Source organism: Doryrhamphus excisus, chromosome 1 (assembly GCF_030265055.1).
Source record: "Doryrhamphus excisus isolate RoL2022-K1 chromosome 1, RoL_Dexc_1.0, whole genome shotgun sequence".
NCBI classification, from domain to species: Eukaryota; Metazoa; Chordata; class Actinopteri; order Syngnathiformes; family Syngnathidae; genus Doryrhamphus; species Doryrhamphus excisus.
The window spans coordinates 35,379,400-35,394,456 of NC_080466.1; the positions used below are offsets into that span (position 1 = coordinate 35,379,400).

Here is a 15,057-nt window from a genome sequence, read left to right on the forward strand (position 1 = left end):
AAACAACCATTCACACTCACATTCATACCGATGGACAATTTGGAGTGGCCAATTAACCTAGCATGTTTTTGGAATGTGGGAGGAAACCGGAGTACCCGGAGAAAACCCACGCATGCACGGGGAGAACATGCAAACTCCACACAGAGATGGCCGAGGGTGGAATATATATATATATATATATATATATATATATATATATATATATATATATATATATATATATATATATATATATATATATATATATATATATACGTACACTCACAAGACACAGGACCGCCATCCTCGGCCCCCTGGTGTTGGGTGAGTTGAGAAGTTCCATTTACTGTTGCTAACAGGAAACGTACATAAACTTGCCTAGCCCTAGCCACAGCTCCCATCCTTTATTTACATCGAAATTCCACATCAGCTGGCATCCGGAAACCCTGGCAGACATTGGAATGAGACAGATTCGACTTCCTCATATACTGACTGCTTATAGGAAGTCCGACATAGCATGCTAAAGCTAGGATCCAACACATGTGTTTCACAGCTAGCGGCACAACACCGGAATTCCTTCTAAACACTTGGAAGTGTGACCAATCACGACGGGGTGGGCGTGCCTGGAGGCAGGCCATGGGCAGAATACATTTAAACAGACCGTTTTTGCAGGAAGCACAAAAACTAAAGAAATACAGCTGGATTAGGTGCAGATTCTGGAAGAACTAAAAAGTGTTGTGCACTGGTTATTGTGTGTAGCTGCTCTATAAGAGTCCACAACTCAATACAAAGGGCAGAAATATGAGCATAATAGGTCCCCCTTTAAGTGAAGGTGTACTGTTATTGAACACATTTTGATATGAAACAGCAGGGGAAATAATAATAATAACCGTCATGTGTTAATAATCATAAAGGCACTGAATCCAGGATACTTGCTGAGATTACTGTATGTGAAAACACTTGCAGGTGTGGAGCTATCTTTTCTTTACAGTTTTCTATCACAGTACGACACAACATATATCAAACCCGGCTCACAGTCTTACTTGTTTATTGCTGCTTATTGGCAATTGTGACATTATATTTAGCATTCAGAACTGCTGCTGGTTATTTGTGCATGATGAATCTACAGTTTACTACAAATTAAATCATTTGTACAAGTCAACAAAAGAGTGTTAGGGCCACACTGTGAAGAAAAACATGTTATAATAAGTTTATTCTAAGGGGGAAAAAGTGAAAAAAAATTAGACATAATTATAAGAATAATCAGACATTTTTTTTCTCAAACAAGTTTTAAAAACTTTGTTGTTGTAGTATGATTTATTTTTCGTGACACCGTGGCTGTAATGCTCCTTAGTAGACCACTATGATTGACAATACAGTCGTTGTGTTGTGTATCACACCTGTGTCTAGACAAAATGACACCAAAAATATACTGCTAAGCTAACTAGCTAGCTTACCAAATCATCACATAAAAAGGCACTTAGAGAAGTTGTTTTTTGTGGAATTGTCGTTTGAATGCGAGTGAAAATCTTCTGATTGTTTTTGTTGGTCATTTGGCAAGAGCCTTATTATTCTTATCACTACTCCATGTCATCGTGGTTCTGGGTTGACTCGTTGATCACCTTAATAAAAAAAAAAAAAGAAAAGACATTAGAGTGGTTTCATTTGAGATCAATCTGGATCACTTTATGGGTTTTCTACCTGACCGTCTCTGGTCTCGATGGTCTTGATGAGAACCTTCTTGGTCGTCGAGGTTTCGATGTGAGGTTTGGAATCAATCATGGTTTCTAGAACAGATAAATGTTGCAATGGCATCAACTTCTCAGTGGTGCAAAATGTGTAAACATCAACTTACCTCTCAGGTTAAGAGATGAGAAGTTTGGCAGAGGGGTGGAGATTCTGGAAATAATGGAAAGCAGCAATCAGATTCTGTGTTGTGATTTCTCCTTCAAGGCCTAATTTCATTCCATGATTTGAGTATATGTCACGGGTCGGTCAGAAACAGAAGACCTGTGGTCTTTCTTGTGAACGGGCTACATAAATAAACCTGACTTGACTTGATCAAATATAAGTGTGATATCACACTCGTCACACTCGTCACGTATCACATATCATCCGAATTCCAACACAGCCCCGCACACAACCAAAGTTCCTCCTCCACTAAAAGTGCTACTAGTGTCTGAGTGCTCCCAAATCCATACTCACATACTCATCCCCAAATTTTCCCCACATTCCCAAGTACAGCGGGTCGGGACGGATGGTCACATCGCCAGCCTCGAAAACTCACCACACCCTGCTAAGTGTTCGCCCCCGAAACGCCACACCAATCTAAAGCTTTTTAAAGCTCCACTCCGGTACTCCGATATTTTTGTGGCAAAAAAAACTTCTATCACTCTCACAAAGACAGGAAGTCCCACACTCGGCAGACATGCTTGTTCTGGATGCTGCAGCAAGGGCGGAGCTGAATGGCAGATGGGATTGGCGTTCTGAAACAAGTATCAGCCGATATCGATACCGTGCTTTTTCTACTGATATCAGCTGATCCCGATCTGTGGTCGATCGATCGGAGCACCCCTAATAAATATAAATAAATATTTTTGCCGATAATTCCTGTGTTAGATGTGTGCTCAAATGTTCACAAATATTTACAGTTTTTTCAGCACTTTTCATAATAGTTAGTTTTCTCTTTTTTTTTTAGTCTGCAACTGATATTTTCCTTAAACCTACACATGTTCTACTGCTGATTGATTAAAAATGGAAAAAGGTAGAAAAAACTTTGTTTTCTCTAATGAAAGACGGGAATCTAATATTTCTTTTGTTTGGTTCTATGTTTATACGTATAGCCATAGAACACAATATTCAGTGTGCCTTGAAAGATTTGTCAAAATCGTCTAAAATGGCCGGTCCTGAAGGGGTTGTCTTTGGAAAAATTACTGAGATTGAAGTTAATCTAAAGAGTGTTGTTTCGATTAATTTAGTAATGGTGATGGTAATGCTAATGGCTTTATTTCATTGGAACATGCATCAGATTACAATTGAGTGCGTCCCATAATCAGTTCATAGTTCCACATGTCCAAAAGGAGTAGGAAGAAGCAAAGATTATTAAATCCTACCCCTCCATCTGGTACTTTTACAATCACTAACTGTTAGATTTGTTCACTTCCTGCTTTCCATAATACCGTTTAAGGTTTTTTTTTTTTCTTTTTTTTTTTTCAATAATGTACCTCGTACTGAAGTAGGAGGTGATATGACCATCCAATGACATAATGGATGTCATTGGATCCCAGCTGTCATCGGGCAAGAGGCGGGGTACACCCTGGACTGGTGGCCAGCCAATCACAGGGCACATATAGACAAACAACCATTCACACTCACATTCATACCTATGGACAATTTGGAGTCGGCAATTAACCTAGCATGTTTTTGGAATGTGGGAGGAAACCGTAGTACCCGGAGAAAACCCACGCATGCACGGGGAGAACATGCAAACTCCACACAGAGATGGCCGAGGGTGGAATTGAACCCTCGTCTCCTAGCTGTGGGTCTGCAACATAGTATCAGAAAATGGGCAAAAACATCCTTTGCTGTTTTCTTCTGCTTTAACTCAAAAAAATCACATTTGAGAGCCTAAAATCAGATGAATTATTTTTTTTAATTTAAGAAAAAATTAATCAAATACTGAAATAGTTGTAATATCGATTCATTGATTAATTGTTCTAACGCTCTAACACTAAATACAAAGATACTGATTACCTGCTCTCCTCCCCTTCCAGCAGCTTCCGATAGGTGGCGATCTCAATATCCAGGGCCATCTTGACATTGAGGAGGTCCTGGTACTCGCGGAGGTGTCGGGCCATCTCATCCTTCATGTTGTGAATATCATCCTCCAGGCGGGCAATGGTGTCCTGATAGCCCCCGGTCTCCATGGAGAAGTTATCCTCCATCTCTCTCATCTGGCGCTCCAGGGACTCATTCTGGGATAAAAAAAAAAGATGACACAAAAGTGGCATCAAATATCAAATCCATCCTTTCCATATAAGTATTAAGTTGCACACTCACAGTTCCTTTGAGAGCATCCACCTCACAGGTGAGGGCCTGGACTTGACGTCTGTAGTCATTCGCCTCCTGCTTGGCCATTCTCAAAGCATCATTATTGCGAGCAGCCGCTTCGGTGAGGTCAGCAAACTAGCCGTCACAGCGCATAGAAAAAAAGATGGAGGGTGCAGAAATGAGTTTTTTAATAAATGATGAGTCACTTTGGGGGGAGTGAGAGTAAATGGGGCAGACTATGAAAAATGTACATAATGACAGATGTAATATCACTTTACTGTGAAAATGTCATGCAAAAGGAAATGTAGTTTTACAGTGTTGATTAGAGCCTTTGGGCCTGACCTGGACTGTAAACAGTACAAATAGGATTGGTATCCTTTTATAGGTGTTCCATAGAAGCAATTCCTACATACTGTATGGTTTAGTAGCTGCACTGTGACCCAAAACAAAGGCCTTCCAAAAGGTCATCAACACTGGACGACCTTCACAGTGCTCGCTGTGCTAAAAAAAAAAAGCTCTGAGGATTGTTAAAGACTGTCAGATAGACGTTACAGGTTAATAAAATCAAGAACAAATCCGGAATCCGGAAATCCTTCAAACACAGCGACAGTAGATACAAATATCTTCGGTCTTGCTACAAGAGTCATCTGCCAGGGCTTTGAAGCTAACTTTACCAATCTAAGTACTCTTTTCGTTTTCCATTTCCCATTTTGGCGACAGAGTTACAGTGCTTTAATCAAACTACGGTGGGGGCCGAGGGTCAAACAGGAAGAGTGCACTTTAATCGCACATTCAAAAATTCATATCATATAATATATTATATATATCAGAAAGGTACGTTTCTTGGTGAGACCGCAGAGCATGCCGGGTTCAGCCAATGAGTGACTGGTGTTCAGCAGTCGGGGGGCGGGGACAGAGCTTCACACAGCAACGGAAGAGGCTGAATTTAGTTAGCATCCGTATTTTGCTTTGTAAACATACGACCTTTCACCTCAACTGGGTTTCATATGCTGTTTTCAACCATCTGTAATCGCGGAGTTTGACTGGGAGATGATTCCGTTGGGCTGCATTTAGTTGCTATTTATTTCTGCGGTTGGGCGTTCTCCTGTTGGCTGTGTTAGCATTAGCTTGCTAACGTTAAGGTTGTTGATAGTGTAATGTTCAAATTGGCTTTAAACGGTTAAGTAGGTAAGGCTTAGGAACTTGCGTAGAATTGTATGCACTTCTGGGTGGTATTTGGTATGTTTAAGTTAGTGGTGGTGGTGGGGGGGTCATGTTCACAATTATAATTTTTTTTAAATGTATGAAAAAATATGGTCAATTTATTCTTAATTAATTAATATTATTATTATGTTATATATATAATTATATAATTACATATATATATAATTATTTTTTTAATTATTATTTATTATTTAATTATTATTTTTCCCCGGGGTATTTTTTATTTTACTACATACAATACAAATACTTTTCCCACCTCAACAAATACAAATCCAGGCTGCGTTACACACCCTAATAGACCCTAATACACACTCACAGTACATAAGTACTTCCCCACATAGTAACTCACTGTTGATGTTGGTTTTATTACAGTGATGGTGATTTCAGCAATAAGATTATAGCTATTAAAATTGTGTGCATTACAGTTATTGTCTTTCTGTTCACTATCAAGGTTAGTATTTCCATTATTACTATAATATGTACCACTGTTTTAATTCAGTATTATCACTGTGGATGTTGATATTACATTATTATATTGTTGTTTTGTTATTGTCTTTGCAATTGTTGTTGTTGCTGTTGTTCTTGTCTGCTTTCTTTTCTCTTCTTTTCTATCCCCTCCTGCTCCCACCCAAACGCTCCAAATTTGCCTATCAACAAATCATCAAATTAAGTCAATTAAAAATGTATATAAGAGGTAAAGATTATCTGACACATTTCCCTGGCATGTCCGGCCATCTGTTCATGACCTCGAGTGTTGTGACGGGACGCGGGAAGGAAGACCCAAAGGCAGAACACGTGAGTGAGGGTCAGTACACTATGAAATCAGTCCAATAAGGCAAAGGTATCCAAAAATGGCAAGCAGAAGAAAAGGTGGGGAAAAAAAAACAGGCGAGGCGAGAATGTGACATGGGAGTACAGCGAACTTGCAACTAACAGGAGGAACCGGAGGCATGACACAGGTTCAAACCAACTTGGGTTCTGCAGCAGGACAATGATCCAAAACACACCAGCAATTCCACGTATGATTGGCTAAAGAAAAACCAAATGAAGACTTTGGAGTGGCCTAGTCAAAGTCCTGACCTGTGGCATGTTGGAAAAGCCTCCAATGTGGCTGAATGACAACAATTCTGCAAAGATGAGTGGGCCAAAATTCCTCCACAGTGCAGTAAGAGACTCATTGCAAGTTATCGCAAATGCTTGATTGCAGTTGTTGCTGCTAAGGGTGGCCCAACCAGTTATTAACATTTGCATGTGACAAAAATCAGGAAGTGGGCTAATATTTCTGCCCAGGATTTGAGTTTTTTGTACGTAAGAACAAAAATGTCGTATAGGATGAGGCTGATTTTCTTGTGCATTCCATGATTAATCTCCTCACCTTGGATTTGTACCATTCCTCAGACTCTTGGATGTTTTTGGAGGCCAGGTTCTCGTACTGCAGACGGACGTCCCTCAGAGCTGCTGTCAGGTCAGGCTTGGCCACGTCCGCCATGTCCACTTGAACGTGCTGCTGCATGTGAATCTGGTTGTGCAGTTCCAGCATTTCCTACAACACAAGCGGCGCGGTATGTGCACATGTTTGTCTCATTGAATTCCGTTTAGAATTTGTTCCTGTCACATTCGTCAGCCAACACAGTAGTCAGTATTTGTCCGGTAGCTTTAGCCACAAAAAAAGAAGCTTACCTCATCATGTAGCTTCTTCAGGAAGTTGATTTCCTCCTGGAGAGACTCCACCTTCCTCTCCAGGTCCAGTCTGTTGAGGGCAGCATTGTCCACATCCTGTACCATGACAGCCACTCTTAGCGAATGGAACATCAACAGGGGGGAAAAATGCTATCACACATGCTAACACACAACTACTATTATGTACACACATTGAAAAGGCATACACAGACAGATGGGGATTCCATCCATTCATTTTCTATACAGGTTAGCCTCATTAGGGTCGCAAGTATGCTGGAGCCTATCCCAGCTGTCTTCGAGTGAGAGGCGGGGTACACCCTGGACTGGTGGCCAGCCAATCACAGGGCACATTTTGGAGTTGCCAATTAACCTAGCATGTTTTTGGAATGTGGGAGGAAACCGGAGTACCCGGAGAAAACCCACGCATGCACGGGGAGTACATGCAAACTCCACACAGAGATGGCCGAGGGTGGAATTGAACCCTGGTTTCCTAGCTGTGAGGTCTGCGCGCTAACCACTAGTCCGCCGTGCCGCCCACACTAACATTAAACTTTCATATCAAGGCGGGGGGGCCTAAACTAGCGTCCTGCGGTCCACATTTGGCCCGCGGTCAAATGAGAACCCTGCGCTATACAAATAAAATGTATTATTATTATTATTAAAGCGTATTCAGCAAAATGAATCAATTTTCACTGAGAATTGACAGAAAATGTTCCAATTCCAAATCCAATTAGTTTCTGCATTCTTGCAGAATCCGTCTTCACCTGAACCTACCCAAAAGCCACATTGTAGTCCATGTGAGTGCTCTCTTTGAGTGTTGCCATGCCTGTCTCAATTTAGCAGCATTAAGTGGCTCACCTGAGCATAAAAACACCGCATTGTCTTGTTCCAATCACCAGTGGTTCCTTTCTGCGTTGTTCTGAGATGACGCCACACTGCGGTGCATTGTCCGCATGTTGGCAGACCCGGTCTATGAGGTATCAGCAAATGAAGCAGCTTAGCCCCGGCTCTAATCCGACTAACAAAGCGCACTATTCACCAAACTGGCCGGCGGTTCGGAGGGTCACTGTCTGCCTGACTGAGTGACAAGTGAGCGTGCGGGCAGCGAACACCTCATTGTTGGCGGCACGTCACATCGGCTTCCTTCCTGACATTCACGTACCAAACACTTATAGCTGACTTCTTCCTTAGACAGCATCAATACATAAACACTTATTATATGACAATTCATGTTGTGGCTATTATGCATGACGTGTCCGGCGTCTGACATTAATCCTGATAAGTAACGACTGACCATGCCAGAACCAGACTTGTCCTCTCGCTCTGATAACCACATCAGCCCCACACTGTTCATGCCCAGCTTATTCTCTGTGACCAGCCAGACTTAAAAAGATCTCCTGTCGTTGTAGGCCTCATTTAACATCAAAGCAACCAGCCAAGCCTGTCTTTCCCAACCCCGGGACCTGATCTCTGTACCTACTTTGGATCATCTACTTTGGAGAATCTGCTGTTGTGCCCACCACATGGGCACATTCCTGTGCAGCCACGGGAGAAAGGAGACAGTCATTTAGGTCTGTCTCCCAGTCAGCATCCCTTTCTCTTGACTGAGGTGGATCATACCTGTCGGAAGCTCTGCATGTTTGCCTCCGCCTCCTCCCGCTGGGATATCTCATCCTGTAACCTGCCATGACAGGGAATATATTTATTATATTTTAACAGGCTTCTTCAATACAATTGTAAAGGTACAAAATCAAATGAGGTGAAAGAGAATGGAACCTGTGTGGAACACAGATCTCTCTGTCAGGGGTCTCAAACACGCGGCCCCCGCCTTGATATGAAAGTTTAATGTTAGTGCGGCCTGCTCAAGTTTGTTATGGATGCTGTATGGTATCATGTACCCAGAAAAAAAAATATTACGTTTGATTAATGTTCATGTTAAAGGTTAAATAACTGTTAATAGTTATCCTCCCTATCCGTGTGGAAGTGGTAAGTTTTTGGCTATTTAAGTTTAAAGGAAATAACTTGAAGGCTACCGTTTAGGTCGCTAGCTCTCTAGTTTGCGAGTTAGCATGTGTCTCAAGACACTGCAGTTGCGCAATATGTTGTAAATAAAAAGAGTACAAATGTGACTATAGTCGTGTTTTGTCATGTCTACAGGGCTCTAATAATGCTGCTTTGTTCATTTTAATCTGAAAAAAATAATTTGTCTACCCACCAACTATATGTGGTTTCTTAAGTTTTTATTATTTGCCGTTTTATTATTATTATTATATTTATTTATTACTGATTGATTTATTACTGATTTCTTTATTCTTGATTTGTTTATTTATTTTTCATCTTATTTTGTGCAGAAAAATTAAAAAAAAGATATTTGAGAACAGTGGAATGTTTTATCAGAGCTTTTATTGTAGAAAATCAGAACCAAAGCACTGAAAAAGTTTGTTTATTTTTCTGTTTTTAATAAATGCTGGGTTTTTTTCGAAAAAAAATGTTTTGTTTTTTTTAAAAAAGGGGGGTTTTTTTTTGGAAAAAATGTTTTTTTTTTGGAAAACCTGATGCAGCCCAGCCTCACCCAGACCCTAGCTCCAGTGGCCCCCAGGTAAATTGAGTTTGAGACCCCTGCTCTATGGAAGAATGCATTGCATGAACTCATCACATTATTTAATCCTACCACTCCCACATGTCTCAACAATTACTGATTTGACAACAAATATATAAACTCCAAAAGTAATGAAACTAAAGTTGAGAAATGATTACAAGCATGCAGGAAAATGTTTAACCCGGCACAAGTATTACTACATTATTAGAAGTAGTATTACTAGTCGAATCAGAATCAGAAAAGGGTATGATCAAACACATTACTTGCTAGGAATTTGTTTTGGTATAGTAGGTGCAGACACATCTATTAAAAAAGAATGAAAAATACAAAATATACAGAATAACAGTATAAATATATGTACACAGTCTGTAGTATTATGTATTATTATTATTACTAGTACTATTAACCAATGAATGTTGTATTCTGGTGTGTCTTCTATTCTGTTTACTTGCTTTATTCAACTTCATTCTTTGAGTATTTTGAAAAGCGCTATACAAATAAAATGTATTATTATTATTATTACAAGTATTACGGCCCCAATGTGATAGTTAGTACCACTTGTGATATGTTAATTACTGCTGTTGTATAGTTTGTAGTGGTATAGAACTGAACTAAGTATTGTAGTACCTGCTCTGAATTATGTTCCACAAGCACAATGATAAATGAATGGACATGGTGTACCTAATAAAGAGACCACTTAGAAGAAGTAAGAGAAAGCGGGCACGCCTACTTGTCTCTGAGTCGATCGATGTCGTCGGCCAGGTTGTCCCGGTGCACCTCCACTCGGGCCTTTTCGTTGGTCAACTGATCCACCTGGCGCCGAAGCTCCCGCATCTCGTCCTCGTACAGGTCCCCCACTCTGGATGTGCCCTTGCCGCGTAGCTGCTCCAGCTCGGCCAGCAGGATCTTGTTCTGCTGCTCCAGGAATCGAACCTTCTCGATGTAGCTGGCGAAGCGGTCGTTGAGGGACTGCATCTGGGCCTTTTCGTTGGTGCGGTTGGTGATGAACTCGCTGTTAATCGCGTCAGACAGCGTGAAGTCCAGGTGCTCGGAGGTCAGCCTGGGCATGGCGGCGCTGCTCCGGAGACGCTGGGTCTTGGCGGCGTAGATGGTGCTGGGGGGAGCCGAGGAGAGCCCGTAAGACACCCGGGTGGTGCGGATGGGACTGGAGTACTGGCGGCTGGTGTAGCTGGGTCTGACGCCCGCTCTCTCCGCGGCGAACATCTTCCTGTAGGAGGAATGGGGCGCTGCTGGTCTAAAAGAAGACATGCTTCGGCTCTAGTCTTGGACGTCCCGCCCGGTTTTTCGTCCCGTCTGGGCTTCGCCTTCGTATTTATAGTCTCCCCCTTATGCAAATGAGGTAGCGGAGATTTCAGCCGAATCAGAAGAGGCCAATCGCATATTAGTCCCGCCCACTTGCGTCATCACGTGGGTCTCAGTGCATTGAAGTCAACCTGCTGGGTTTTTTTTGGTATTTTTTTAAATTTGTGTTTAATTTTTTTTTATATAATTTGTGTTTATTTTTTTAAAAAATGTTCGACTTTATACCGAGAACACTAACATTTTTATCATTTTTTTGTGATAATTTTTATCACTTTTAATTTTTTGTCTAAATGACAATACAGTGTCTAAAGTCACACTTTCACTTTCAACAATTTATATCATTTTAATTTTGGCCAGAAATGTTCATCTAAATCAAAAGATCAACATTGTGCATGTGTTTTGCTTTTTCTTTAGCTTTTCCCCCCAGCAGACTCACATTCTAAGCTTCATATCAAAGTATCTTCCTACTACTATGAACAATATTTAGCACTTTTGTCACAACAAAGAATATTCCAAATGAGATGCATTTGGGAAAATTTGTGTTCTGGAATGAATTGTTGTCAACCGGAAAACTGTAAACAAGAATATACAAAAGATTCTATACACACTCTAAAAAGTAATTCAGAGTATCTGTTGACACCACTTGATTTAATACATAAATGCAATGTAAAAAATGTAATTAATTGATTTAGATAAACTTTCTAAGTTGCTAACTTTATTTTTTAAGTTATGTTCAAATAATAATGTTGGCTATTACATGAACTTAATTTAGCATGTCAAATTTTATTTATTTATTTTATTTAGCAAAAAAATAAATAAATATATATATATATATATATATATATATATATATATATATATATATATATATATATATATATATATATATATATATATATATATATATATATTAAGTTACTGCTACTTAAAAAGCTGTGTGCATTGTTATTATAATTAAGTCGACAACAAATTAAACTACTTTGAATAAAATGAATAAGTCAGTTGACTTAACATATTTTTTTGAGTTATGAATTTAAAAACTTTATTATTGTTATAAAGTTTGTATTTTGTATATTGTATTCTTTTTTATTTAAATACAATTATTCAGTAAGCATTACTTAAAATAAGCTTTGAGTGACGAGGAAAAGCTGATTCGTGCAATGCAATATTGTTTGTTGGTTCAAAGCAATTTCAAATTAATTTATTAGTTTATTCTGCAGATTAAACGAGTACTTGTACGTGTATTTAATATATTATATAATATAATCATGTATGACGCTCATCCATCCCTTTGTGGTGTGAGTAAACAGTAGGACCCCTTTACACAAACTGACAATGGGCATTCACATGATCAACCCCTTAGAGGCAGAAGGGAGGGATATGTGGGGGGGGTGCAAAAATTCCTGCTCCCAGGCCCCTTTATGGGGCGGCCCTGCCAGTATTGGCTTGCAGACGCAGGCAGGGATTGTGTATTGCTGACTTGTCAGCTAACAACGGCAACAGAATGCAGACAGTAGGCGCTAGTTATTGTTTGTTGGCCAACCCTGCTTTGGACGTGTCACCGTTTGGGACAAATTGTTTTCATTCCATGCGAGGAGAATGCATCATTGGTGACCTCTGGTATGGAGGTAGTTGTTTTGACTGATGTGTGTGTGTGTGTGTGTGTGTGTGTGTGTGTGTGTTAGAGGCCTTACATAAAACCAAGTGAACCAAAGTTTGATTTCATTTTGCAGACTGTTATTATATAATCACCCAATAATCACCATCTCTTATAAATGACTAAGTTGTTGACTGGATTTGAAATTGTACTTTTGATTTTTTTTTTTAAATACTGAATTCCATCCATGGAGAAATGGTAATGGTAATGGTAATGGTAATGGTAATGGTTTAATTTCATTTGAACATGTATCAGATTACAATTGAGTGCATCCCATAATCAGTTCACAGTTCCACATGTCCAAAAGGAGTAGGAAGAAGCAGAGCTTATTAAATCCTACCCCTCCATCTGGTACTTTTACTATCACTAACTGTTACATTTGTTCACTTCCTGCTTTCATAATATAGTTTTTTGTTGTTTTTTTAGTTACATTTGTTCACTTCCTGCTTTCATAATATAGTTTTTTGTTTTTTTGTTGTTTTTTTTAGTTACATTTGTTCACTTCCTGCTTTCATAATATAGTTTTTTTTTGTTTTTTGTTTTTTTTGTTTTGTTTTGTCACGTACCGAAGTACGAGGTGATATGAGCATCCAATGACATAATGGGTACCAGAGTAACTGTCAATATAGTGATATATATAGCACATCATGACTGGTTATGGGGACGTTTTACTCATGTTTTAACTGTGTATTAACGAATAAATGTTGTATTTTAACGTATCTTTTACTCTGTCTTTGGGTATTTTGAAAAGCGCGATACAAATAAAATGTATTATTATTATTATTATAGTTTACGTGCTCAAAGCAGGAAGCGCCTTCTAGGCAAGCTGCCTATCAGTCCTTACTGTCCTTACTTCAAAACCGCAAACACCAGGCCCAGCAAAAAGCCCCTCTTTGTCTTCATCTCCCATGATTTCGAATCACCCCCCCCCCCCCCCAACAACTCCCTCAACCAGGTCGTCATGGCAATCGTCCCCAACATTATTCAACAGAGCTAACAGAGTGAGAGGGGCTGCCATGTTCAGCACAGCCAAATCAAGCAAATCTAAAAGTGTCATGTTGGAAGTCAGAGGGATTTAATTTAATTAAATTTAATAAGTAATACTAGCCTATCTCTAATGTGTTCAATGCTGGTGTCTTGTAAAAGTTTACAGGTTTAAAAAGAGCGTCCTGATTTTGAGGAATGGCCATTCTGCCCCTAATAATAGAAGAATGAGACTGCAGGGGCTTTTCTCAAAATCACCATAGTGACAAACCAAAGCCTTGGAAGGAGTCCAAAACGGTCAGTTTATAACCACCCCACTTTCGATTTCTTTATGAATGTGGGTGAGTGGGTGCGGTTGATTGGTTGAAGGAAGCGTAGCGTGACCATGTCACACTTTTTTCCCCCCTGGAAGTTCCCATTCCCAGGCTTAGCATTAGCACAAAGTCAGTGCAGAACTGCTGTAGGTAGATTTAGTAATGCGTGCAGACCTCACAGCTAGGAGACCAGGGTTCAAGTCCACCCTCGGCCATCTCTGCGTGGAGTTTGCATGTTCTCCCCGTGCATGCGTGGGTTTTCTCCGGGTACTCCGGTTTCCTCCCACATTCCAAAAAAAACATGCTAGGTTAATTAGCGACTCCAAATTGTCCATAGGTATGAATGTGAGTGTGTTTGTCTATATGTGCCCTGTGATTGGCTGGCCACCAGTCCAGGGTGTACCCCGCCTCTCGCCCGAAGACAGCTGGGATAGGCTCCCGCATACCCCAGTGACCCTTGTGAGGATAAGCGGCATAGAAAACGGATGGCTGGATAGTAACAAGCAATAACAGGCTCTGTGGCGCAATGGATAGCGTGTTGGACTTCTAGTAAATAACATAGGAGAAGTTATTCAAAGGTTGTGCGTTCGAGTCCCACCAGAGTTGCTTGTTTGGCGCCATTACCAGTATTAACATTAGCATGGCAAATTGTTAATACAAATAGGTGTGTAGGGTGTTCCCTGCCTCTCGCCCAAAGACAGCTGGGATAGGCTGTTTTTGGGCGAGCTCCAGCACCCCCGCGACCCTCGTGAGGATAAGCGGTAGAAAATTACTGAATGAATAAAAGCCAATGTGTCACTTAGCATCACATCAAGTGTCAATTCCATAAGGCTAACAGCATCTGGGAGCATCACCTTGACTCAATGGCAGCTGCAGCTGACACCCTTCTCAATATAGCCTCTGCAGGGGCCGAGGGAACTGAACACATCATGGAGGAAGACAGTTCAAATAATTGACATTGCTTTTCCATAAAGTCCATTTATTGACAGCAGACTGGAATCAAGTTGTACGCAAGTTTGGAAGTCACATGTTATGCTGTTGCACAATCTTATGATAGTCATAAGTCCTGATGTTGCTGAAGGCAGCAGCAGTCTGAACACTTAGCATTCTATCATATTTGTAACCCAAGGTGCGAAAGAGACAGTGTTCTTCATTCATTCATTCATTTTCTTACGAGGGTCGCAGGGTTGCTGGAGCCTATCCCAGCTGTCTTCAAGCGAGAGGCGGGGTACACCCTGGACTGGTGG

At 40.4% G+C, this 15,057-nt stretch overlaps 1 protein-coding gene across 1 annotated transcript; it reads right to left on the minus strand.

Moving 5' to 3' along the window:
* Positions 1–368: 368 nt before the first annotated feature.
* LOC131132311 (vimentin A2-like) lies at positions 369–10,849 on the minus strand. Its single transcript, XM_058077831.1, has 9 exons — positions 10,263–10,849; positions 8,554–8,614; positions 6,934–7,029; positions 6,629–6,796; positions 4,039–4,164; positions 3,733–3,953; positions 1,835–1,878; positions 1,681–1,766; positions 369–1,601 (listed from the first exon to the last, which is right to left on the minus strand). The coding sequence occupies exons 1-9, from the start codon at positions 10,799–10,801 to the stop codon at positions 1,560–1,562; spliced, it is 1,383 nt and encodes a 460-aa protein (XP_057933814.1). The 5' UTR covers positions 10,802–10,849; the 3' UTR covers positions 369–1,559.
* Positions 10,850–15,057: the final 4,208 nt, after the last annotated feature.

Bases quoted from the DNA above. Each gene is read 5' to 3' on its own strand.
- LOC131132311 (XM_058077831.1), bottom strand. From the start codon at position 10,801: ATGTCTTCTTTTAGACCAGCAGCGCCCCATTCCTCCTACAGGAAGATG. The intron at 6,797-6,933 runs GTAAGCTTCTTT...CTTGTGTTGTAG, and splicing joins TGAAGAAGCTACATGATGAG to GAAATGCTGGAACTGCACAA. The intron at 3,954-4,038 runs GTGAGTGTGCAA...TTTTTATCCCAG, and splicing joins TGGATGCTCTCAAAGGAACT to AATGAGTCCCTGGAGCGCCA.